The sequence below is a fragment of the Carcharhinus amblyrhynchos genome, chromosome 23 (assembly GCF_965287045.1).
Source record: "Carcharhinus amblyrhynchos chromosome 23, sCarAmb.v2.hapA, whole genome shotgun sequence".
NCBI lineage: Eukaryota > Metazoa > Chordata > Chondrichthyes > Carcharhiniformes > Carcharhinidae > Carcharhinus > Carcharhinus amblyrhynchos.
The window spans coordinates 26,625,117-26,652,425 of NC_137346.1; the positions used below are offsets into that span (position 1 = coordinate 26,625,117).

Below are 27,309 nucleotides of genomic sequence, written 5' to 3' on the forward strand. Positions count from 1 at the left end.
TGAGAAAGCACACCTGGGGTAAAGGAGACCTCAGCTGAACCCGTAGGGAGGAGGACCTTAAAAAAAACTCAAAAGTTTTCAAAGTAAGTGAGTAAGGGTTTTCGTATACTCTCCTTGTATTTGTTTTCCAAATGGGGCAGCAATGTGGCACAGTAATTAGCACTGCTGCCTCATAGTGCCAGGGACCCGGGTTCACTTCTGGCCTCAGGTGACTGTCTGTATGGACATTCTCCCCTTGTCTGTGTGGCTTTCCTCCGGGTGCTTCAGTTCCCTCCCGCAGGGCAAAAACGTGTGGGTTCAGTGGATTGGCCATGCTAAATTGCCCCTTAGTGTCAGGGGGGATTAGCAGAGTAAATGTGTGAGGTTATGGGGATAGGAGCCTAGGTGGGATTGTTGTCAGAAGAGGCTTAATGGGCCGAACAGTCTCCTCCTGCATTGTAGGGAATCTGTGATTCCACGACTTAATGATTTGTGTCCCAGAACATTGTGGCCAGAATTCTCCAGCCACCCGCCCCTGCCAATGGCCGTGAGATGCGCTGGAAAATCCCAAACTATATTTTACCATTAGAACCCTATGATCCTGTTCGCCATTTGATAGTTACAGATATGATTTTAAATAGCACTGTGATCACCACCCTCAGAAAATAGAGGTGGACTATTAGAAGGAGACAATAGAGGGTGATACTATCTTTTCAAACAAGGTGGAAGTTTGATTTCAATTACCACATTGGAGCATTAGCAGGTGAAGTTTCAGAACATTAGTGAGGCTAATTTGAAAAAGTGCCTTTTGATCCTTCCTTCTTCAAAGAACTCATTTATACTCCAAGATCATAAAAGTTAGTAAGTATGCATCAATTTGCTGTAATTTCATTGAGTTATGTAGAAAAGTGTAAGTGCATTGTATCAGTATATCTATCAGGGTTGCACCGCTGAAGAAAGAATGGCAGGTGGAATACAATGTGGAAAAGTATGAGGTTATGCACTTTGGAAAGAGGAATGGAGGCATAGACTATTTTCTAAATGGGGAAATGCTTAGGAAATCAGAAACACAAAGGGCCTTGGGAGTCATTGTTCAAGATTCTCTTAAGATTAACGTGCAGGTGCAGTCGGCAGTTGGGAAAGCAAATGCAATGTCGAGAGGGCACGAATACAAAAGCAGAGCTGTACTTCTGAGGCTGTAAAGGCTCCGGTCAGACCCTATTTGGAGTATTGTGAACAGTTTTGGGCCCGATTTCTTAGGAAGGATGTGCTGGCCTTCGAGAGAGTCCGGAGAAGGTTCGCAAGAGTGATCCCTGGAATGAGGAACTTGTCATATGAGGAATGGTTGAGGACTCTGGGTCTGTACTCGAAGTTCAGAAGGATGAGGAAGGATCTTATTGAAACTTGCAGGATACTGAGGCCTGGGTAGAGTGGATGTGGAGAGGATGTTTTCACAAGGGACAATCCCTTAAAACAGATGAGGAGAAATTTCTTCAGCCAGGGAGTGGTGAATCAGTGGAACTCTTTGCCGCTGAAGGCTGTGGAGGCTAGGCCATTGAGTATCTTTAAGGCAGAGATAAGTAGGTTCTTTATTTATGAAGGGCTCAGGAGTTATGGGGAAAAGGTAGGAGAATGAGGATGAGGAAAATAAAATCAGCTGTGATTGAATGACAGAGCAGACTCAATGGGCCGAGTGGCCTAATTGTGCTCTTATGTCTTATGGTTCCCATAGCATAATATTTGCTTTTTAATTGTTTAAGTTTTTATAATTGCTTTCACTTTAATGTATATTAATTATAGGTAGCAAACTGCAGATAAAATGATCCAATATTATGTCACAGGAGTGATAGCAGATAATTTGAATGCTTCTATCTTGCAACAAATCAATGAGAAAATACGCAGAACATCTGTTCTGTATTTTAAAGAAGCTTAAGATAAAGGGTTATTAAATATTCATTTGCTTTATGATCAAGTTGACAAATTACTAAGGGCTCGACTTTTAAATTGGCCAATGTTTGGTAAGGTGGGCTCTTTCAGTCCATATGAATGAAAATTGTCAGGTTGTATGCAGAAGGAATAAGCTGCTTAGCCTAGTTATCAACCAGGTGGTCACAATGAGGAAGTAACCAAGAATTTCAATCAGGATAATGAGCATAAGATTAGAATCTCATACTTTTTCTTAAATCCAGGAATTTTGCTATGAAATCAAGCAAGCTGACTTGGCAAAAAAAACTCTGGAAGTAACTGTTTGGGATTATGATATTGGAAAATCAAATGACTTCATTGGTAAGTGAATTTGACTTAGTATTTTAACAATCTTTATGAAAAAATTACAAGTTGGGTTGAAGGCACATGTCCAATATAATTTCAGTGAGGCAACTTTCCATTCAACTCATCTACTCGGGTTCAGTTCCTAGCTTGGGTCAGTGTTTGTGTGGAGTCTGCATGTCCTCCCTGTGTCTGCGTGGGTTTCTTCCCGCAGTCCAAAAGACTGTGCTGGTTAGGCAGATTGGCCATGCTAAGTTCTCCCTTGGTGTACCTAAACAGGCGCCAGAGTGTGGCGACGAGGGGATTTTTACTGTAGGCAGGATTTTACAAGCCTCACTCGGCCCAAAATTGTAAAATCCCACCTAAGGTCAATGGATATTTCCATTGTCCACCCCTTGCCCACTCTGATTCCACAGGGTGAGTAACTTCATTGCAGTGTTAACGTAAATGTACTTGTGTCACTGATAAATAACTCAGTCACCCAAGGCTGGAATTGTAACCAGCTCCGTGAAGCAGTGGTGCTAACCACTGTGGCCACCATGCTGTCCTTTGCGAGCACAGGAATTTGCATAAGCAGTTGAATGCTGTATGTGTGAGTCCAGTGCTATTAGTCCATTGATTTAGACCCTTGTAATTCCTGCATTGTCCATATGTAGTTTGTAGCTGTTCAGCTGGGTAACATCCTAGATTTCTTCAATTAGTCTCCTAAGTTAAAATTACTTGCTATTTATAGTTATTAGTAATTTCCTTGTAATGTGCAGGTGACTCATTCTACTCCAGAGAATCCATGTGGTGAAGGATATAACTGGAGCCAATCTTTGTAAACATGCCCATTCTAACTCGACGGCCACATTTCCAACTTGTTCCTATTTATAGGAACATAAGTGAATTCTCAGATATTGCCCACCACTTGAATGCAATTAGTAAACAGTAAACAGTTCTGTAGAGGTACTGGACAATACTGATGGAATTACATTCTTAACGTTCTGAAATATTGATGTAAAATATTAATTACATACATAACCTAAAAAACGTCTTTTAATGAATATACTGTTGTGGACTGCAGTGGCACTTTATATCCATTTCTTAAATGAGAAATGGAATTATTTCACTTTGTTGGAAGATTATGATCATATGGATTTGGACTCCTGTATATTCTCCCATTTTTGACCACTTCTGATCAATTAGACTATTTTTCCCTTTGCGAAAAGAAAACAGTATTTTTTTTATCCAGTCATGAGACATGAGCATCACTGGCTGGCCAGCATTTATTGCTCATCCCTTGTTGCCCTTGAGAAGGTGATGGTGATCTGCCTTCTTGAATCGCTGCAGTCCAAGGGTTGACTCACAATGCTTGAGAAAGGGAATTCCAGGAATTTGGCTCGGTGACCGTGAAGGAACGGTGATATATTTCTAAGTCAGGATGATGAGGGGAACTTGCAGAGGGGAATTAAATGGTTAACTTTCTAGTCTGCAGAAAATAAGTAAAGCCCTGACAATTGCTCTGTTTAGGTGGGGTGACGCTTGGAATTAATGCAAAAGGGGAACGTTTAAAGCACTGGTTTGACTGTCTGAAGAGCAAGGACAAGAAAATTGAGCGCTGGCACACACTGACCAATGAACTCCCAGGATCTATTCTCAGTGATTGATGCCAGATGTCCATTGAGAATCCTGCTCTGCAACTCAGCACATGACAAGTGAGGTTCTCTCCGAGAGCCGACAGAAACAACCGTCGCAGAAAAGTTGGGCCTTTTGCACTTTTTGTTTCAGAACCAACACACTCTCTAGGCCTCTTCACGGATACCTAACTTTGCCTGGTAATCTTGTGGCTTACATATTGGCTTATGTACATGTTTACATGCATTTGTGATAAATATCAGAGTTGTACCTTTGGATGACTTTTTATAACTGGTGGAACACCGGGAATTGTCCATTTTTAACAATTGATACTTTTAGTCACCCAGGCCAAGCAAATTACTTACTGTTTTGGGGAGGTTTGATTTTTATTACTACTAAAGTGAAAACGCCTGAAGTATTTAAATATAGCTATCCTCTCTATTGCAGAAATGAACCAATTCTAAAAGACGTAGCACAAAGAAAAGGGTTCTCTCCTGCATTTAGTATTATTTTGGAGAAATAAAGTACTTTTGATACAGTACTGGAGCACGATGGTGGTCGAAATTCCGTAGGCTTTAATTACTTTATTGAAAGCTAACCTGTTCAGGGTTTGTCAATATCCCAAAACAAAAATTGACGAGATTGAAAGGAAGCCAAAAATGGCGCACACAAAATCATTGTAGCATGGATCACATTTTAACTGTTATATTTTCGTCACTAGAATTTTAACAGAGGGCCTAAGTTTTTAAAGGACTAGGTTTAAATCCAGTGCAGGGATTGAATAATTCTCCACTGTTCCGTAACTCAAATTTTCATTGTTTAATAGGTCACTTCAGTGCATGTTACTTCCAGTGGAAATTCACAATACAAGACTGCTTTCCATTGCCATTTGTAACACTTCAAGTCCTTTTTTGAATATGGGGAAAATGTCTTGCCATAGTTAATAGCTCACCATCTGAAATATAATAATTCATAGCAGGACTCTGGAAAAGGAATGAGGGAGTGGGACAATATGGATAGCTCTTTTCCAGAGCCAGCGTAAGGCCGATGCATAAACCAAGAAATAAGTTTAAATAATTTTCACGTCCTCAACTTTCTTCTGTGGTGTACAATTCTATGATTATAGCTAACTAAATCTTAATGATTTTATCAATCCTGTTCCTCCTCTGCAACTCATGGCTGAGAAAATATTCTTCCCTTGATCTAGATCAATGTTTGCAGAGTTGGAAGATGTTACTCTGGGTTTGAGGCTGCATGCTTGATTCAGTGCTTCCTTGGAGTGATGTCGATCTATGCTGTTCCTAGGCCACAAGTACCTAGACCAGGCCTGGTGCAAAGACAAATGAATATTTCCACCAGTCAGTACTCTCAAACCTTGACAAAATAACTCCTTTATTGTATATGGGCATTGGTGGCAAGGCCATCCTTAATTGCTCTTCAACTGAGTGTCTTTACCATTTTAGAGGGTAGTTAAGAGTGAATAACATTGAGGTGCATCTGGAATCACATGGAGGTCAGGTAAGGGTGGCAGATTTCCTTCCTTAAAGGAGCAGTAATGAACCAGTTGGGTTTTTACAACAATTGATTGTTTCATGGTCATCATTACTGAGATTAAGTTTATTTATTAATGTCACAAGTAGGTTTACATTAACACTAGTGAAGTTATTGCGAAAATCCTCCATTGCCACAATGGATTCAATTCCAGTCTTAGGTGATTGTCTCTATGGAGTTGCACATTCTCTGTGTTGCGTGGGTTTGCTCCCACGTTCCACAGATGTGCAGGTTAAGTGGATTGGTCATATTGAATTGTCCCTTAGTGTTTGGGGAATTAGCCATATTTGGAATTATTTTAGCTCAATAATTAATATGCTGGAACTGGGATTGGAGTTGCCTTTTCCTGTGAAGCCCAGCAGCCTCTTTGATTTTCTTCCTACATTGTAGGTGATCTTTTGCAGGGACAGGACCATGGTGGACCTGGGTAAGATGCTCTGTTAGAGAGTCAGTGCAGGCTCAATGGGCCGAATAGACTTCTTCTGCACTGTAGAGATTCTATGAACAGATGACACACAACCTCTCAAAACTCAGGCCAAAAATTACATAAACCAAGAAATATTTCATCTATTACAAAATACAGTCGCAGTTTTGGACATTTCCAGAAAACTCAGCATTTGGTTTTATCCAATGGATTTTCTGACATTTTGGCTCTTTGCTGTGCTCCGCTTTCCAAGCACCAAATAATTAAAAATAAAGATCACCTACAAGCAATTCCAACCCCAGATCCACATTGTTAACTAGTGAACTGAATAATTCCAAACATTTGGCATTGGCAAGGCACTAACACATCTATCCCTGCCCAGCATTAGGTCCATAATTACATTGATTGTATCAAATTTGGATGTGCTGACTTAATTATTTGGGAATTTAAAAAAACTAATCTTTACTAACTGCAGAAAGGAAAAGTATGAATTTGTATCATTGAAGTAAAACCTTACGGTAAAGCAGTTGCACCCAAGACTTGGGTTCGATTCCCTGCTTGGTCACTGTTGTGTGGAGTCTGCACGTTCTCCCTGTGTCTGCGTGGGTTTCCTCTGGGTGTTCTGGTTTCCTCCCACAGTCCGAAAGACATGCTGGTTAGGTGCATTGGCCATTCTAAATTCTCCCTCAGTGTACCTGAACAGGTGCTGGAACGTGACAACTAGGGGATTTTCATAGCAACTTCATTGCAAGTTAATGTAAGCCAACTTGTGACAGTAGTAATAAAAATGGTGAACCTGCCTTTACCCCTTTTGGATGCTGATCGAACTGCTGTGTGTTTCTAACAATATTCAATATATGCCTACAGAAGCTCCTATTTCTAAAGAAAAGCACATGAATACCTGAATCCCCCACAATGTTGTTTCCTTAATTGGGCCTCCTCACCCTGCAGCTTGCATTTAGTACCATTTAATTAAAGAGGGTGAACAACAGCTGACATCAATTAATTGAAAAGCAGAACACGGCAGATGCTGGAAACCTGAGATCAAAAGAGCTGGAAATGCTCAGGAGTTTAGAGAGTTAATACTTCAATACCTTTCATTGGAACGGGGAAAAATTTGTGTTAAAATAGATTAGGAGCAGGGGGTAGGTGGGACACGAATAAGGGAAAGTCTGGAATACTTGAGAGATTGGACAACAGAAGAGTTAGCCTTACAGAGCCAAATGGAGTTGGACGAGAAAAACAAAAGATGTGCTAATAGGTTCTGTTGCTCTCTGAAAGCAAAAAAAAGTAAAAGCAAAACATACAAAGGAAACAAATTGGGGGACAGAGTTTACGTTCTAAAATTGTTGACTGCGGACTCCCAAAGACCATAAAGTGCCTAAACAAAAGACAAGGTGTTGTTTCTCAGAGATGTCAGTGTGAGAACAATGTGAAAAAGGGCCGATCTCTGGAAGCTCAGACTAAATGAAAGTGTCCTGCAAAGCAGTCACCCAGTCTGCATTTGGTCTGCCCGAAATAGAGGAGACCACATTGTGAACAAGAAATATAGTGGGCTAAATGGAAAGAAGTACATGTAAATTGCTATTTCACCTGGAAGGAATTTTTGGAGTCTTGGACAGTGAAGAGAGAGGAGGCAAAAAGTCAGGCACTACATCTCCTGCATGTGCAAGGAAAGGTGCCATGGGAAGGCAATGAGGTGTTGGGATGATTGAGGGGGGTGAATCAGTTCTTCAGAATGCTGAAAAGGATTTAGCAGCACACCTCCTCTCAACACACATTTTGTTTCTCTGTTTCTTTCTTCACCCATCACCATTCCCTTTGGCTCTGTAAGAATAACTGTTCTGTCATTCAATCTCTCCTGTCCACCTATCATTGTTCTTCCTGTGTTCTTGTCCCTTCCACTCCTTGTTCAAAACCTATTACATCCCGAACTCCTCCCAGCTTATGATGAAAGGTCATCTTTGTTGCAGGCAAATTTCAATGGTGATCTATTGGGATGATTCCATGGAGTGGCAAATTTCCTAGCAACCACCTCATGGAACATCATCCCCACAACATCAGCCACCAAACAAAGGCTAAGTGTTTGTCTGCTTGATATTTGGCTACAGCTTCATACACCACCTTTGGTTGCACATCACTTCACATTGGCTTGCAAATTCTCATTCCTTTGGTTCATCAGCCTTGGAAAATGCTTCTAATGCATGTCGATGCCTTTTATGGTTCACCAAAGAGTTTAGAACTGTATGTTACCATTAAACATCATCGTTCCTTTGCAATTTCACATTCCCATCCTTGGCAATTCCCTTTCCCATCAAACGTTGCACCTAGAACAATGTATAATTATGCAAATCAAGAAAATTCATTGCCATTAGCATTTTGCTAATTGTGACAGTGAGTGATTAATACACGATTTGCACCAGTTTTTAACAATTCAGAACTGAGGGACACCAGTAGATGAAAATCAGCCCCACTTCCTTCCTAATGGGTTAAAAGATATGTACTTTGGTCTTGTTGGAAAGCACAGAAAACAACATTAGCAATTCTGACAATATCTCAGGAAAAAAAGAAAACGCATCGGAGTGATATATTGACTCTTAATACAGCAAAGGAACAGGCCCTTTGGCCCATCAAGTCTGTGTCAACACAGATGTCTCTCTCATTTAATATTGTTTTACCTCTGCGTGGTCCATATCCCTCTATTCCCTGCTTATTCATGTATCTATCCAGATGCCTCTTGAATGTTGTTATAGAACCTGCTTCCACCACCACCTCAGGCAGTGTATTCCAGGCACTCACCACCTTTGTGAAAAACTTGCCCTATACATCTCTCTCAAATTTTCCCCCTTTTGTTTTCAACATTTGCCCCTGAGCAATTGACCCTTTGACCCTGGGAAAAAGACTCTGACTATCCACTCTATCTGTCACAATCTTGTAAACTTCTATCAGGTCCCCCCTCATTCTCCAACACTCCAGTGAAAACAATCCAAGTTAGTTCAACCTCTATTTATAGTCCATTTGCTCCAAACCAGGCAACATCCTGGTAAATCTCTTCTGCACCCTTTCCAATGCATTAACATCCTTCTGGTGGTATGGTGACCAGAATTGTACACAATATTCCAAACACAGCCTAACCAAAGTCTTATACAACGATAACATGGTTTTCCAATTCTAATACTCAACACTCTGACAAAAGAAGGCCGGCATGCCAGATGCCTTCTTGACCACTTTACCCACTTGAGTTGCCACCTTCAGGGAATTGTGGATCTGCACGCCTCCGTATGTTAATATTTCTAAGGGCTCTACCATTTACTATATACTTTCCTTCTACAGTAACCTTCCAAATCGCATCACCTCATATTTGTCCGGGTTAAGTTCCATCTGCCATCTTTTGGCCCAGGCCTCCAGCCGATTTATATCCAGGTGTATCCTCTGACAGTCCTCTTCATTATCTACTATTTCCCCAATTTTTGTATCATCTGCCAAAGTTACTAATCAGACCACCTACATTTTCCTCTAAATCATTTCTATGTATATATTACAAACAGAGGTCCCAGTACTGATCCTTGTGGAACATCGCTTGTCATAGATCTCCAGTTAGAAAAGTCCCTTCCACTGCTACTCTCTGCTTTCTATACCCAAGCCAGTTTTGTTTCCACCTTTCCAGCTCACCTTGGATCCCATTGACTTCTCCTTCTGTATCAGCCTGCTATGTGGAACCTTATCGAAGGCTTTACTAAAGTCCATGTACACAACATCCACAGCCCTGCCCTGGTCAATTTTTCTTGTCACTTCCTCAAATAACTCAATCAAGTTTGAGACATAACCTCCCCTTCACAAAACCATGCTGTCTGTTGCTATTATGCCTATTCTCTTTCAGACATGAGTACGTCCTGTCCCTAAGAATCTTCTCCAGTAATTTCCCCACCACTGAAGTAAGGCTGACAGACGTGTAATTTCCTGCATTGTTCCTCTGTTTAAGAAAGGCAGATGAGACAATGTTAGCTACTTCCCAATCGCTGGTCCCTCGCCCATGGCTAAAGAGGATACAAGGATTTTGGCCAAAGCCTCAGCAATTTCTTTTCTCGCCACTCTGAGTATTCTGGGATAGATCCTATCTGGCCCTGGGAACTGGTCCACCATAATGTTTTTCAATATCTCCTCCCTTTTTATCTCAACATGTCCTAGAATAACAACATCCTCCTTTTTACATTCACCATCCACCAAATCTTTCTCCTTTGAATACTGATGCCAAGTACTCATTAAGGACCTCACATGGCTCCACACACACATTCCCTCCACTGTCCTCGAGTGGACCCCTTCCCCCCTTCCTTTCCTTAGCTACCCTCTTTCTCCTTTATATATGCATAAAAAGCCTTGGGATTCTCCTTAGTATTGCCTGCCTGGGACATTTCATGGTCCCTTTTTGCTCTCCTGTTTAAGCTCTTTCCTGTTATCTTTGTATTCCTCAAGAGCCTTATCTGTTTTCAATTTCCTGAAATTTATGTATGCCTCTTTCTTTTTCACTGAGCTTTCAATCTCTCTTGTCATCCACCGTTCCCGAATCTTGCCATCTTTATCCTTCATGTTTACAGGGACATACTTGTCCTGAATTATTAACAACTGATCAACAATTGGTTCAGCCCCAAACAAAAAGCTCTGACTGAAGATTTAGGACATTATTAGAAGATGCGAAACAATTGATATCAGGAAGCCATATCCAATGCTGCAGCTGTTATCTGCTGGATCTCCAGTTTATACACTGATTTCCATTTTAGTGAAAGAAGGTGGGGGAGGGAACAGGAGAAAGAATATTCTGGAAATCTTTCAATATCACAATTGAAACATTTCAAGTTTAAGTTTTAGATAAACCCAATCGTCACTACAATTTCAGGCTATTAATAAAGTACACACATTCTCATAAACCCATGACTTGGCTTTAATACAAAAAAAATCGATTCAGTTTAAGAATTGCTTTCTTCCTTGCGAACTGCAAATACCAAAAATGCTTTACCCTTTACCCTATGTTGATGATACATTCAAACTGAGAAAAGTAATTCATGGAATTGACCAATTAATGGTCCATATCTGTGCCTCTTTCATTCCTGCATATAACACACACTAGATCTCACCTGCAGCGTCTTAAGTCCTGGTTCTTTTGTGATGGTAATTGAACACGAAAATGCAGCAACTTGTCCGACTCTACCTTTGGAATACCAGGGCCATATCCAATTATTGGTCAGAAAGAATGGTAAACACTTGCATTGTATTTAATTTCAGGAGATCTCTGAGCACATTATATTTGTGCAGCATTAATAATTGTTGCACTCCTTGTAATTAAAAATGTATGGCTATTTAAAGTGCTATGACGCATACTGCTCAGTATTTGAAGCTAATTAAATGTATCCAAAATGAAACATTACAGAATATTGAATTTTTGAGGTCTCATTTAAAACTCATGTCACAAAACCTTAAGTGTCAAAAAAAAATTTAAATATTTGGACTTTTATACACTACCTACTTGCGCAATTAATAACAAAACCATATTGAATGTGCAGAACTTGGATTGAAGATGAATCTTTATGCTTTTTAAGAATCTGAATTTTGTATGGATTTCAATTATTATGCATGAAGCTTGTTTGGCTGCTATTATTGTACTAACTTGCACCGCAACAAGCAAGAGACATTCCAGTTTGAAAATATTTTGTGGGTTATTAAGGCCAATAACATGTTTAGAGTAATGCTCGCAACATTACATCCTGCATGAAGTGTTAACTTCCTTATACCCTTAAAATGTTTGGCAGTTGGTCTATATTTTCTGTAAATGAGCCTTGCACTACAGGTTATTGTTCGACAATACACATAATCTACTTTGTTGATAATCAGCCAACCTTCCTTAAGAGGAAGAGATATATGTTATGCCAAAGGTTCATTTTAACACTCTCTACTATTTGTGACACACAGTTCCTTGACTGTCCTCAATACAGCTATTCAGGTTAACCTTGTGTGGAACAGATGACCATGTAAAATAAAGGCTTGCATTCACCCTCTCTTGCCCTGTGACACATTGATTTTAAAGATTTTCTTAAAAAGCTATAAAGTCTTAGTGAACATAAATTTTATTTGAAATGCTTAACTAATGAACAACACAACTTTTTTTTTGGCTTAGAATCACAGATACCAACACTTTGAACGGAGTTTACTGTGCTATGTTTCCCAATGTTATCAACACAAATCCTGGTAGAATGTAGTCAAGAATACAATGGACAGCAGGTCATCATTATTATCAGTACAGATTAGCTTTTTTCGCAGCAACATCCAAAAGTTGATCCAAAGTAGATACTTTCAAAATTGTTTGGAAAATATTTTCATATCTTTTTTAAAAAAATCATAAATTGATCGAAGAATGCAGCAAAGGGCTTTTATGATCTTTTCAGCTAAGTTTTGCTTTTAAAATGTCTTGGTTAATTTTTAACTTTAACTGTTGAATCTTTCTCTAAAGCCTTTTTACTTTGAATTGACGATTTAAGAACAAAGAACATAAGAACATAATAGGAGCAGGAGTAGGCCTTTGAGCCTGCCCCGCCATTCAATAAGATCATGGCTAATCTGTCGTGGCTCAGTTCCACATTCCCGCCCTCTCCCCATAACCCTTAATCCCCTCTCTTATCAAAAACCCATCAACCCGCGTCTTAAAAATACTTAGCGAGGCAGCTTCCACCACTTCAACGGGCAGAGAATTCCAGAGATTCACCACCCTTTGAGTGAAGAAGTTCCTCCTCAACTCCGTTCTAAACTGCCCCCCTTTTATCTTGAGGCTGTGCCCCCTAGTCCTACTGTCCTTTCTGAGCGGGAAGAGTCTCTCCACCTCTATCCTATCTGTCCCATTCATCATCTTATATGTCTCAATGAGATCTCCCCTCATTCTTCTAAACTCTAACGAGTACAAGCCTAGTTTATTCAGCCTCTCCTCATAGCTCAACCCCCTCAACTCCAGTATCAGCCTAGTAAACCTCCTCTGCACTCCCTCCAAGGCCAAAATATCCTTGCGTAAGTGCGGCGACCAAAACTGCACACAGTACTCCAGCTGCGGCCTCACCAAAGCCCTATACAACTGCAGCAAGACCTCCCTACTTTTATATTCAATCCCCCTTGCTATGAAGGCCAGCATTCCATTCGCCTTCCTGACCACCTGCTGCACCTGCAGGCTGGGTTTTTGCGACTCGTGCACAAGGACCCCGAGGTCCCTCTGCACCGTCGCCTGCTGCAGTTTTTCGTCACGTAAGTAATAGTCCTATCTACCATTATTCCTACCAAAGTGGACCACCTCGCACTTGCCAACACTAAATTCCATTTGCCAGTTCCTGGTCCATTCGCCCAGCCTATCTAGGTCCTTCTGCAGACTCTCCACACCCTCCGCGCAATTTGCTGTTCCACCAATCTTGGTGTCATCAGCAAATTTGTATTTATAAAGCAACTTTAAGGTAAAGAAACATACCAAGAGACTTCACAGGAGCATTATGAAACAACTTTTGACACCTCGAGCCACGTAAGGCAATATTAGGTCAGATGACCAAAAGCTTGGTCAAAGAGGTAGATTTTAAGGAGTGCTTTAAAGAAAAAAAGGCCAGTCAGGCAGGTGAAGGGAAGGAATTCCAGAGCTTAAGGTTGAGACAACTGATGTCATGACCATCAATGTTGGGGTGGTTAAAATTGGGGAAGTTCAAGAGGCCAAAATTTAAATCAGTGTAAATATCTTGGGAATGTTGTGAGGCTGGTGAAGATTACAGGAATAAGTAGTAGTAGCGGGGAGCAAGGCCATGGAGAGATTTAAAAACAATGATGAGAATTTCAATAACAGTACGTTGCTTGACTGGGAGGCAATGTAGGCCAGCAAGCACAAGGCTGATTGGTGATCTGAACTCGGTAACAGGTAAGATGCAAACAACTGATTTTTGGATGGCTACGTTTTTAGTGGGGGTGGAATGTGGGAAGGAATCAGGAGTGTGTTAGAATAGTCAAGTCTAGACTTAACCAAGTCATGAACGAACAGAAGATGAGATAACTGAAAATGCTAGAAATCTCAGGTAGAGACTGAGATGGATCGTCCACTCTGCACTTCTAGCTGAAGATTGCTGCAAATGCTTCAGCCTCGTCTTTTGCACTGATGTGCCTTTGAAAATGGGGATGATTGTTGAGCTTGCTCATCCAGTTAGTTGTTTAATTGGCCACCGCTATTCACAACTGGATGTGATAGGACTGCCAAGCCTTGATTTGATTCATTGGTTCTGGGATTGCCTCCACAGATTAGAAAGCGAATAGCCTTGTGTTGTAGCTTCACTAGATTGGCGCTGTCGGGCATGCTCTCTTACACTCAATGAAATTGTTATTGAACCAGGGTTCATCCCTTGGCTTGATCATAACTCTGGAGTCAGGGATATATGAGACCATGAGGTTACAGGTTGAGTACAGTTCTGTTGCCTATGGCTCACAGAACCCAATGAATGCCCTGTTTTGAGTTGCTAAATTTGTCCTAAGTCTAGCTGGTTGTGCCACACAACACAACGGATGAATCTTCAGTGTAAAGATGGTTCTTTGTCTCTCCAAGGCCTATGCATGTATCATAACTACTGTCATGGAGGCATCAGTGCCAGATAAATTGGTGAAAGTGGCATCGGATAGACTTTTTTCCCCTCATTGATTTCCCTCAACACCGATCACTAGTCCAGTCCGTTAGATATGTTCTTCAGGGCTCGGCCAGCGGAGTCAGTATTGTTACTTCTGAAGGGCAGAAAGATCTCAGAAAGGGTGGAATTAATGACATTCATGTGGGATACAGTACAACTGTTACCTTGATCAGACTCGTATTCAAGAGTCGTAAGGATTTGTCCATGGCACCGTGGCACTATTGTTAGCACTGCGGCCTCACGACACTAGGGACCCAGGTTCATTTCCAGTCTTTGGTCACTAACTTTGTGGCGTTTGCACATTTTCTTGTCTGCGTGACTTTCTTCCGGATGCTCCAGTTTCCTCCCACATTCCAAAGATGCAAAGGTTAGGTTGATATCACCCTTATTGTTGGAGGAATTAGCAGGGTAAGCACATGAGGTTAAGGGTGGGATTGTTGTTGGCTGCAGACTCAATGGGCTGAATGGCGTCCCTTTGCACTGTAGGGATTCTAAGACATCTCTCCTGTTGACTATTCTATTAACTGGTGTTTATTGGCCTGTCCCAGGAATTAGTCATGTTAGCAATTGGGGCAAGTGGTGGGTGAGGTTGTATCAGCTAAAGAATAGACTAGAATGCCATTAATGGATTCGTAGACCTTTTTCTAATCTCCTTCTTATCCTTTCTCTGGAAGAGTGCAGGTCAATAGCTTGTTGTTCTTTGCTGCATTCTAACTGACTGTGGATGGAAACCACATCAAACTGTTTTTTTAAAAAGCCTGAAGGGTTTTCCAAAACTTCAGGTTCTTAGAAAAAAAACTTGAGACCCAGTTTTCCTTGAGAATTTAAGATAAAAGTACCAGGATTTGAGCGTATCTTTTAAGTGCTGATGTTAAATGTCCGTACACAGCAAAACGTATATGATCAAAATATGGTCCTGTGTTCCACTCATGGTAAAATCTCTGACTAGAAATTGATCAGCGGATTAAAAAAAAATGGTTTTTTTTCCATTTTTCTCTCTAGTTTACCAGGTTTTTCATGTAACTGTATGTAATGCATGCAGATAAATATTGTGAATGACCTTTACATTGGATGTTTGATACTACTCATGTTTTATTACAATGTGGAGAATGCAGCATCAACTTTGAAAGTATCTTTTAATTGCTTCTCACAATAACTGACTTTTGTATCTCAGCCTACCTATAAAAATTAAACTGTGACATTTGAACATGAATTATGATCTTGTGATTTATTTTGTGATTTTGGTGTTGTCTATAATGATGAAAAGCATCATATAAATCAACAGTTGGCATCAAGTGAAATCGTTACTACTTGGCAAATCTGGATGTGTCTGTGGAAGGAATACTTCCAAGGCCGGGAAGTCTGGCCTTTTGTGTTTTTAAATTTTCAACTTTGCTCGGATTTGAGAATTACGTATGTGTAATCTATTTCGACTTTATTAACTGGTCAGCTTTGTCAGAATACGTAATAAATTGAGGGTGGTTCAGTGAGGCTTCAGAACAAAAAGGCTTTATTGCTAAAGCAACAATTAACATTATATACAAACAGGGCCGGAGAATAACTATGCAACTGTACCCTATTCCCTGGCTCCAACTGTCTATCCTTCCTGACCTGGGATACACACCCTCACACTCCATTGGTTCAGCTTCCCACCACAACACCCCATATGGTCTGCCCTCTAACCACGTGGCCCTCAGGGAATGACCCCCTTAAAAGGGGTCAGACACTACCACCCCCCCCCCCCCAAAATTATTAACACAAACAAACAAAAACAAACCATTAGGGGAAACCCACAACTTGTCGTAAGTGTAATCGATCCGGTGACTTCCAAACCCGTGTAGAACATCTCAACTCCAATCTAGATTAATCTGGAAATGAACAGTTAGGTTTGGCCAAGGCAAATGGCGCACACATCAACCCAGGGTCCAGCTCACCTGTGGTAGCTGCAGTGTTACTGCAACAACTGCATGTTCTAGTTCACATCTACAACCAGGATCCTTATTCCCAATCCAGGCAGACCTGCGTGCACTGCTGATCCCTTGTATCAGGCTCTTCCTCAGCTGATCCACCTGCTTTCGGATACAACATCCTTGCATCTGTACAATACAGAAGACCGGCCCTGACCTTTCCACAGTCTTCCCAGCTGCCCACCCATGCCAGTCCTGTTGCAAAGTTTCAGACAATGTCTAAATCCTCATCTGAGAAGACTCTGTTCTGCACTGAGTGGATGATTCTCTTCCTGAGAGGCTTGCTGAGCCTCCAGCCACCCTGCCAAATTTGGAAATATCATATCCAATCATACCTTTGGACAATGTCCTATTAGCAGCTCAACTGGGATGAGCCCTCTGGTCATATCTGGCATGGTGTTGTAAGACAACAGGAATCTGGTGACCTTTAAAGGCAGAGGCCTATTTATTTGTTTATTCATTGCGGCCTTGAAAGTTTGCATGGAATGTTCCACTAGCCCGTTTGATGTTGGTTGGTAAGGTATGGATCTAACATGGCGAATGCCATTTGATTCTACAAGTTTCTGAAACTCCCCTACTACGAAAGCTGTACCATTGCCTGACATTAAGAATACTGGGATCCCATGAATGGCAAAGATTTGTTTCAATTTATCAGTGATCACAGCAGTAGTCTTTAGCAGGTGAATGCCCAGCTACTTTGAGTGCTAGTCCACAAAAATCAGAAACATATGGCCCAGTAAAGGTCCAGCAAAAGGTATATTCCTGCCCAGGGTCTCCTTGGTTATGCCCAAGGATGAAGATTAGCTGGTGGCAGAAGGGCCTGTTGGGTTTGACACTGAGGCATTGCCTAACCATCCCCATCCTCTCTAACTCTGCATCAAGACCCGTATAAGAAGCCACACAACTTCTGGTGCAATGCCATTTTTTTTAACCTCTGATAGTACTCGGTTGCTTTCTGTCTACATCCTTACGTGCTTCACCGAGACCAGCAAGGACTCTATCATATGCAGTGCCATCATCATTTCTTGCAGAACTGATAGTGATAACACTGTTTGTGGTAATGGCAACCTGGGTGATAACTGTACACGGCCAAACACTTCTGCACTCTTGCTTAAGCTAAGGCCTTTCCACTCCATCAGGCATTTTGTGGGACAAAACTGCTCTCATTCACATCTCACCAAATTAGCACTTAGTTGGATTGTAGTGCAACAATAATATCAACAACTGGAGAGCCCATTTGATTTTTTTGAGAATGCCTCCTTCTGGTTTTCCCCCCACCTCCATCATTAATGTTTCTTTAACAATTGGTGGAGTGGGGCCAAGCTGGTCGATACATTTTGTAGAAGCCACTGTAATAGTTCAGCGCTCCAAGAAATGACATTAATTCGGAGGCATTTCATTGTGGAACCCCTTTTATGGCTTTCACTTTATCTTCCAAAGGCTGCAAACATTTTTTGTGTCCGCTTTAATACCTAAATAGATAATGTGAAAGAAGTTACAATTCTCCTTTTTAAGCCTAATCCCTGCTGCTTTATAGTGCATCAAAACTTTCTTCAAATTTGTCCTGCGTTCAAATGTGACATATTTATTCAGCAATCTGTACCTGGTTAAAGTTTTAGAACTTTGATATACAGTTTACTTACATAGGTTGATATGCTGCATTCATGTTCCCTTATTTCTTAAAATTTGTAGTAATTGACAGACAATTTCAGTTATTTGGGGATGACATTGAAAATAAGACAGTATTTACCAAATTATTCAGAAGTGGAAATTCAATAAGTGCCAGGAATGTATCATTATCACAGTTTAAACTCATAATCTGTATCCAGCATTTCATCTAAAGCCAATGTAAATGTGTATACTGCACATTAGCCTCACCATCTTTTAGCTATTGGATTGTTTAAGCATTAGCAGGTATCTACAGAAGGAAAGGAGCTCTGGAATGTTTGATATATTTTCACCATTATAATAAATACATGGGGTTTTGTGCACCATTTTCAGTACACAGTGATTTTTCTATTCTTCCAAAGCATAAATTTTTGGAAGGATAGGAGTCAGCCTTGCAATCATGCACATAAACTTAAATAGAGTCATCTGGTGATCAGAGCTGTATTTAATATAACAGCACAGTGTGCCTGAAGAGCAATGATGGCATTTTGGATTTGGGAAATGCTATAGATGCTGTTCAAACAGCTGGAAGAAGATTACACGGAGTCAAAACTGGGTTTGAAGTAGAAGGGCCCGAGCTCTAGAATCACCAGAGACTGAAAGGAAATGTCACAGAAGCAAGGCTTTGATTTATATGCAATGGACCTGGAAGGACAAAACAAAGTTTGGGCCAGGATCTCACCGTAAGCAATAGGTGAGGGAGTGATCGATGGACGACGAGGGAAAGGAGAAATGGAAAGCAAAGGTATTAAATGGTCAAGTTCAGAAAATATTTCACATCTCAGGTGAATGATATCCATGAAAATTTAGCATTTAGCACCAAATTTCTCATTCATTATGAGTGCTGATCCCTGGGAAGGCAGCCTCATTTAAAAAAACAGAATTGTATTTGATTAGGCAGAGCCAGAATATGAAAGTGAACAAAGCACCTACAGAAAGCAGTTGCTATTTGCAGAGCAGAGGCCAATAGGTCACCTGGGAATTGAACAGATGCCACTTCATATAATGGAAGACAAAAACGATCAATATTGCTCATGAGCTTCACCAGAAGTAAAAAAAACTTGCTAATCTATCATCATCGGGTAGCACAGTGGCACAGTGGTTAGCACTGCTGCCTCACAGTATCAGGGATTAGGGTTCGATTCCAAGCTTCAGTCACTGTGTGGAGTTTGCATGCTCTCCCCGTGTCTGCGTTGGTTTACATAAGAACATAAGAAATAGGAGCAGGAGTAGGCCACCTAGCCCTTCGAGCCTGCCCTGCCATTCAATAAGATCATGGCTGATCTGTCGTGGCTCAGTTCCACATTCCCGCCCTCTCCCCATAACCCTGAATCCCCTCGCTTATCAAAAACCCATCAACCCGCATCTTAAAAATATTTAGCGAGGCAGCCTCCATCACTTCAACGGGCAGAGAATTCCAGAGATTCACCACCCTTTGAGTGAAGAAGTTCCTCCTCAACTCCATTCTAAACCACCCCCCCCTTTATCTTGAGGCTGTGCCCCCTAGTCCTACTGTCCTTTCTGAGCGGGAAGAGTCTTTCCATCTCTATCCTATCCATCCCATTCATCATCTTATATGTCTCAATGAGAACTCCCCTCATTCTTCTAAACTCTAACGAGTACAAGCCTAGTTTATTCAGCCTCTCCTCATAGCTCAACCCCGGCATCAGCCTAGTAAACCGCCTCTGCACTCCCTCCAAGGCCAAAATATCCTTCTGTAAATGCGGCGACCAAAACTGCCCACAGTACTCCAGCTGCGGCCTCACCAATGCCCTATACAGCCGCAGCAAGACTTCCCTACTTTTATATTCAATCCCCCTCGCTATGAAGGCCAGCATCCCATTAGCCTTCCTGACCACCTGCTGCACCTGCAGGCTGGGTTTTTGCGACTCATGCACAAGGACCCCGAGGTCCCGCTGCATCGTCGCCTGCTGCAGTTTTGTGCTCCGGTTTCTTCCCACACTTTAAAGATGTGCAGTTTAGGTGGATTGGCCATGCTAAATTGCCCCATAGGTATCCCAAGACGCCGGTTATGGGGATAAAGCAGGGGTTGGGCCTGGGTAGGACGCTCTGTCAAAGAGTCGGTGCAGACTCGGTGGACTAAATAATCTCCTCCTGTATTGTAGGGATTCCATTCTATGAAGTGTGGAGAAAAGAAAATGATTTTGCGAAACAGATATACAAGCAATTTGAATCAGACGAGGAAAGTAATGAAAAAGATTAATAGAATGCATGAGGGATATTTTTACAAATGCACTGGAATAGTTAATTGATGGGATTTAGAAAGATAATAGTGAGTAGACTATTGGTTTCCCGATGAACAGAAAACAGTCTGTTACTTTGTTGAATTCAGGAATTATATGTAACGATCAGTGACAGATATCAAGTAGTATAATGGAGGTGGAAATTAGAGCAAAGGACCGCTTTCATTTTTCTTCACTTTTGCATCCAAACATCAAACACAGAGTGTGTGTGTGTTGAAGGAAGGACCAGTGAGGAATGGGTTAATGGGAATAAGGACTGTGGCCTGACACTTGCTTTAATGTCGGCGAGGTCACAGAGCCCTTGGGAGGAATTTTATGGCTTTGCTCAAGCAAAACTGGAAATTCCCACCCGGGGTCAGAGATTTCCATTGTTGGACCCTGGCCCGCTCTGATTCCGTGACAGGCAAGGTGGTGGATTTCTGGCTGCTAAGTGCGATAGTCTCTATTCAAACGGCAGGACAGATGGAGTGGGCTTTGCCATGCTTCATTTACTTAGCCATGCCACCTTTATAATTCCAAATGTATTAATTGGAGCTGCTGTGATGGGATTCGAACCATTGCCCCCAGTGCGTTAGCCTTGGTCTTTAGATTATTGGTCTAGTGGCATTACCACTACACCACCATTATCCTCCAACAATTCCAGGTGCTAAATCCCACACTGACTTTTCCAGATTCTTCCACCCAATACTTTGCAGAACACCATATATTGCAGTTCCACTCATTCCCCTCTCTTCAAGCATCTCACATCCCCATGTGAGCAGCAACACTCACATTCACCCTCCTCGTATTGACGAACAGAAGAAATGCATGCCCACCTGGTCCACTTCAACTCCCAGCATGTACCTAGACCTGCCTCCTCTTGCTGGCAAAACTTTCTACCACAGAATTTTCTAGCACTGAATGGGGCTATTCACCTCATTGCACCTTTACTGGTCGTCTGAAAGGGGGCACCATTTGTTCAAATTTTCTTTACATGTTCCACAAACCCTTTTGAAAAGATTTTCTTTAATATATTCACCTCCATTTTAGAAGCTGTACTGACTGTCTTCAGAGCTGTTTCTGATAACCCCTGTTTATTAAACAGCATGTGTAACCTACACCTTCATTGTTTTGGTGCTACTTTTAAATATGTGCGCTAATTAATCATTCCTTACAATACTTTGGATCATTTTTACAATTTCTTCCAAAACTCCTGAGATCATCAAATGTTGGTAGATAGAAAGGTACCTTTCGATTTGATCAGTGTCTACTGTGTATTGCGCTTTTGAAATGCATTTTTATTTCAAAGTATCCTGAAGATTTTTAAAGTTAATGTTGTTTTGACCTAAAACATTCTAGATTCTCATTGATTGAGGTTAACTAGATTACAGAAAAAAGATGACCTTGAATGTATTATTAACAGTCTTGCCATGCGTACCAAACATCTGTACTACAACACAAATACTAATATCTTATTGACAGCAAAAGTGGGGATTAATTAAAACACAACACGACTCTGACTTTTACAATATTTGATTTTGTATAAAAAGGAGTTGTAACTGACAACTAACAATTTTTCAATTCAAAACCTTGAACCTCTTAACACTTACAAAAAATCATATGCAACTTAATTCATTTGCGCTCATCTCTTGCTAAATAGTTCTGACTGAATAATCTAAGATGACACTTTAAACCGATTCAGGTAAATCGATTGACCCAGGAGATAATACACATTAAAAAGGTTAATCATTAAAAAAAGTGAGAACTTCCTCAATTGCCTATGCACAAGACTTGAATGTTTAACTTTGGCTCTTGTCATAAGGCCAATGGCATTAGGAGGTAATGATTGATGGGAGTACATTTTGAAATATATAAACAGTTTTGCTAAATCTTGTGTTAAGTTGCGCTCAGTTATTTTAATCTTTAAAGCGTGAAGAATATTGAAATATCGATTTCCATGGAAAATATAACCCCCTTGAAGACAAGAAATGCACTTATTGAATGTGATGTCACTTCTCAAAATGTTGAAAATACTAAAAATATTGAAAATGCCCAGCCTAGATTGACTTGGACTCGAAAGATTGAGTTCACATTGGCTGGAATCGGCTATTCAGTGGGACTAGGAAATGTCTGGAGATTCCCCTTCTTGTGCTATAGGAGTGGAGGAGGTAATTTTGCTTTAATAATGATCTGTGTAGCGTACGATTCTGCAATCCTGAAACTATTGCCTTTGTGGTGTTAAACAATTAACTTTTCAGACCTCATGGATATGAAAGCTCTTGAATCTAGATTTATTTTATTTCAGTTCTGTAAAGACTTATCAATCTGTTTTGTTTATTTGAACTATTCTGCAGTTACAATTGATGGGAACACATTCAGAAATAGATGAAGTTTTGTTTAACCTTAATTTGCTCTTTCAGTTATTTTAAAATAAGTATGAAGAATATCAAAATGTCCTGCACAGACATGCATTCATCCATTTTCATTGCAAATTCCTTGCTGGGCCTAAAATACAGCAAAGGGGTGGTGAAGAGATTCAGTAGTCCTGAATTAAAAGGAACTCCAATATCGTGGAAGGTTGTGGGAGTGGAGGAGATTCCAGAGTTAGTGATACAACTCAGATGGTGAAGAATAAAACTGCAGCCTAGCCTGTCTACACTTAGAAGTTTTTATTTACAGAAATGGATAGTGCGTCCCTCCAAACCAACTGCCACAGTTTCAGAGTACTCCTGTATGTATGAGCATGGGTAAATTGTAATTAGATGGTGGGCATTAACTGGCAATGCAAGAATCAAATAAGATAGAGATGAGGCCATAGATTGCTTTGACAACAAAACTGAGGCATTGCTTAAAGGGGGTCGAAGTAGGGCAGTGAGCACAGGCATAGTAGGTGAATGAGACTGGGTTCAAATAACAGCACTTGGCAGCAGTTTTGGATGGCCTCAAGTTTTTAAGAGGATAGAATGAGAGGCCATCCAGGGGTGGTTTGGAATAGAGCTAATAAGGGCAGGGTTATGGATTTCAGCAGCAGATGAACTGAGGAAGTGACAGACCCTGATGATTTTACGGAACTGAAAATAGATGGTCTTAATAGTATGGCAGATATGTGGTTAGTAGTTCATCTCGGGGTGAAATGGGACACCCAGATTGCAAACAATTTCGATCGGGCTCACACAATTGCCAGGCAGAGGGACGCAGTCGGTGATTAGGCACTGGAGTTCATCAGGATTATGATCCACCCAATAGAAGAAATTCCTTCTCATGCAGTGCGAGCAAGATCGAGTTAGTCATTGTCAGCGTCAGCTGATGTTGCCAAGAGACAATATAAAGATGAATAGAGACCCAACATGCTTTTGTTTGCAATATGTCAGAGGTACATTTTGTGAATTTATATGCTTCCAAGTCACATTTATCTACTCATTAACTTTAAAGAATTAATAGTAGGTTCAGGATACACAGATTTGTGATATGCACACTTGGCAATTTTTTTTTACTTGATTTACACCAAGTGGTGTCAAAGAGAGAATAGGTTTAAAAATGAAGCCTTCTTAGGCAGTCCCCTGAGCTCACAAAAGATTGCTTCCACTCTGATTCAATGGGTTTTGAGATCACTGTTAAAGATCCAAAATATTATCTGTAAATTCTGCCCTGAGGCAAGTGCTGCTTGAAGGATTGTGTGGATGGATATTTTTGGAGATTTTGTACGTTCCCTCAATGCCCCGCCTTTCCCAATGGAGTGTCTAAGCGTGTTTGGTGCCTTTCTGAATGAGCCTTCTCCATTTTGGTCAGTCACAAATCAAGATCTTCCTGGAGTCAACAGGTCTGTTTGACCTCTTTAGGAATGTTCTGAGGACATCCCCAAAGAGACTCTGCTATCTTCTAGGATCCCCTTACCACAACAAAATTCTCAGTACGCATGTGTGGGCAGAGGTGACCTCTGTGTCGTGAATGAGTAGGTTCATTTTGGAATCTGCTGTCAAGAAATGTATATTGACACAAAGCTTTTTGATTGATGGGGATTAGAGTTACACAGAACATGAACAACAGAACTTGATAAATATGTTGCCAAAGCTTTTTGGCTTGAACTCAAATGGGACAAAATGCAAGATTGCCAAATACCAAATGATCAGAATAATTTATACCCCAGGAGTAAGTGGGTGCTGACTGTTGGCAAATTGACTCATTTACTGGAGAATGAAATGGGGAACTTTAAGCTTCCCATGTTTCAGGGTAATTCAAACAAAGCTTGAACGTAGAATCCTACAGTGCAGACGGAGATCATTCGGCCCATCGAGACTGCACTGACCACAATCCTACCCAGGCCCTATCCCCATAACCCCTTGCATTTCCTCTAGCTAGTCCCCCTAACCCTAAGGGGGAATTTAGCATGGCCAAACCACCTAACCCGCACATCTTTGGAGTGTGTGAGGAAACCCATGCAGACACGGAGAGAATATGCAATCTCCACACAGACAGTGACCCAAGCCGGGAATTGAACCTGGATCCCTGGCGCTGCGAGGCAGCAGTGCTATCCACAGTATCACTGTGATGCCCATAATATGAACATACTATGTCCAAATTAATATTGCTTTTTGAAAAATTAAATGAGCCACACTGTAAGTTCAACTGATTGTCTTTGTTAGTGTAGCTATTGGTATACTCAAGATTGTTCATTAAGTGCTGTCCAATAACGGAATCACATCTAATAGCAGATGTTTTGTTTTGGGTTTTGCAAGCATGGATTGATTTACAGTCTGTACTCAGCCTATTATGAACAGTGAAGATTGCATTGGATGAAATATACACTACTACAAATAGTCTTGAAGCGAAATATCCCAAGGCCTTGTTCATCGCGGCTGGGGACTTCAGTCAGGCCGAGCTCAAGAGCACACTACCAAGTTACCAGTAACACGTCTCCTGCTCCACCAGAGGCCCAGACGTCCTAGACCACTGCTACACAAATATCAAACATACACACTGCTCTATCACGTGCCCACAATTTGGCAAGTCAGACCACAAGGCTGTGCTTCTGCTCCCAGCTTACAAGCAAAAACTGAAGTAGGACAATCCATTAAAGAAAGTTGTGCAATATTGGTCTGCGGAGTCAGATGATCTCCTACAGAGCTGCTTGGAGTCAGTGGGCTGGTCAGTATTTAAAAACTGTGCGACCAGCCTGAATGAGTACACCACTACAGTAACTGACTTCATTAGTAAGTGTGTAGAAGACTGTGTACCAAAGAAGCAAATCCACATGTTCCCCAACTGGAAACCATGGATGAACAGGGATATCCACTGCTTGCTGAAGTCCAGGTCTGAGGCGTTCAAGTCAGGCGACACTGACCTGTACAAGAAAGCCAGATACCATCTAAGGAGATCCATCAAAGATGCCAAAACACAATACCGGACCAAGCTACAGCCCTAGGCTAGCCACACCGACCCCCGTCGACGATGGCAAGGTCTGCAAGTTATAACAGCTACAAGATGAAAGCATGTAAAATCACCAGCTCCAACGCACCCCTCCCTCATGAGCTCAATGCATTCTACACCCAGTTTGAGCAGGAGGTCAGCGAGAGCATGCCCTCCATGTTGGAAGCCCTGGATGAACCTAAAGCTATGGTCACCATTGCAGATGTCAGAGCAGCTTTCCTAAAGGTTAACCCATGGAAAGCAATTGGCCCGGATGTGCACTCACATCCTGCACGGGGGTATTCACGGACATCTTCAACCTCTCTTTACAACAACCTGAGGTCCCTACCTGCTTCAAGAAGATGACCATCATCCTGGTACATAAGAAAAAAACCATGCAGGGTGCCTTAATGACTATTGATTGGTTGCTCTGACATCCATCATTATGAAGTGCCTCGAAAGGTCAGTCATGGCACAAATCAATTCCAGCTTCCCGGACTACCTGGATCCATTACAGTGGCCTACCACCGCAGCAGGTCCACAGCAGATTCCATTTCCCCAGCCCTGCACTCAACCCTGGAACAGCTAGATAACAAAGACACCTATGTCAGACTCCTATTTATTGACTACGGCACAGCCTTCAACACTATTTTTCCTAGGAAATTCATCTCCAAACTCTGTGACCTGGCCCTCAGCACCTCCCTCTGCAACTGGATCCTGAACTTCCTAACCCACAGACCACAATCAGTAAGGATAGGCAACAACACCTCCTCCATGATTATCCTCAACATCGGTGCCCCACAAGGCTGTGTTCTCAGCCCCCTACTATACATATTATATACCTATGACAGTTGCCAAATTTCCTTCCAATTCGATTTAAGTTTGCTGATGACACCACCACAGTGGGTCAGATTTCAAACAATGATGAGACAGAATACAGGAATGAGGTAGAGAATCTGGTGAACTAGTGCAACAACAGTAATCTTTCCCTCAATGTCAACAAGACGAAGGAGATTGTCATCAACTTCAGGAAGCTAAAGGAGAACATGTCCCTGTCTATATCAAAGGGGACAAAGTTGAAATGGTCAATAGCTTCAGGTTTTTAGTGTGCAAATCACCAACAACTTGTCCTGGCCCGCCCATGTCGACACTACAGTTAAGAAAGAAAACCAACACTTCTACTTCTCAGAAGACGAAGGAAATTTAGCATGTCAGCTACAACTCTCACCAAGTTTAAAGGATGCACCACAGAAAGGATTCCTTCTGGTTGTATCACAATTTGGTATAGCTCCTGCTCTGCTCAAGACCACAACGATCTACAAAAGATCATGAATGAAACCCAGTCCATCACGCAAACCAATCTCCCATCCATTGACTCTGTCTACACTTCCCACTGCCTTGGCAAAGCAGCCAACATAATTAAGCCCCACACACCCCAGACATTCTCTCTTCCACCTTCTTCCTTCAGGAAAAGGATACAATTGTCTGAGGTCATAAAC

At 41.4% G+C, this 27,309-nt stretch overlaps 2 protein-coding genes across 3 annotated transcripts in view; both read left to right on the forward strand.

Annotated features, from left to right (window-relative positions):
* Positions 1 to 15,720, forward strand: part of LOC145357375 (double C2-like domain-containing protein beta) — a 300,330-nt gene extending 284,610 nt beyond the window's left edge. For both annotated transcript variants that reach the window (XM_080210683.1, XM_080210684.1), the window contains 2 exons: positions 2,169 to 2,265; positions 3,760 to 15,720. In XM_080210683.1, the coding sequence (XP_080066809.1) occupies positions 2,169 to 2,265; positions 3,760 to 3,896 (234 nt within the window). In that variant the 3' untranslated portion in view covers positions 3,897 to 15,720. The remainder of the gene's footprint in view (positions 1 to 2,168; positions 2,266 to 3,759) is intronic.
* Positions 15,721 to 22,284: 6,564 nt separating this feature from the next.
* Positions 22,285 to 27,309, forward strand: part of LOC145357473 (sodium- and chloride-dependent GABA transporter 1) — a 73,608-nt gene continuing 68,583 nt past the window's right edge. The window contains exon 1 of the mRNA XM_080210840.1: positions 22,285 to 22,572. Within this exon, the coding sequence (XP_080066966.1) occupies positions 22,362 to 22,572 (211 nt within the window). The 5' untranslated portion in view covers positions 22,285 to 22,361. The remainder of the gene's footprint in view (positions 22,573 to 27,309) is intronic.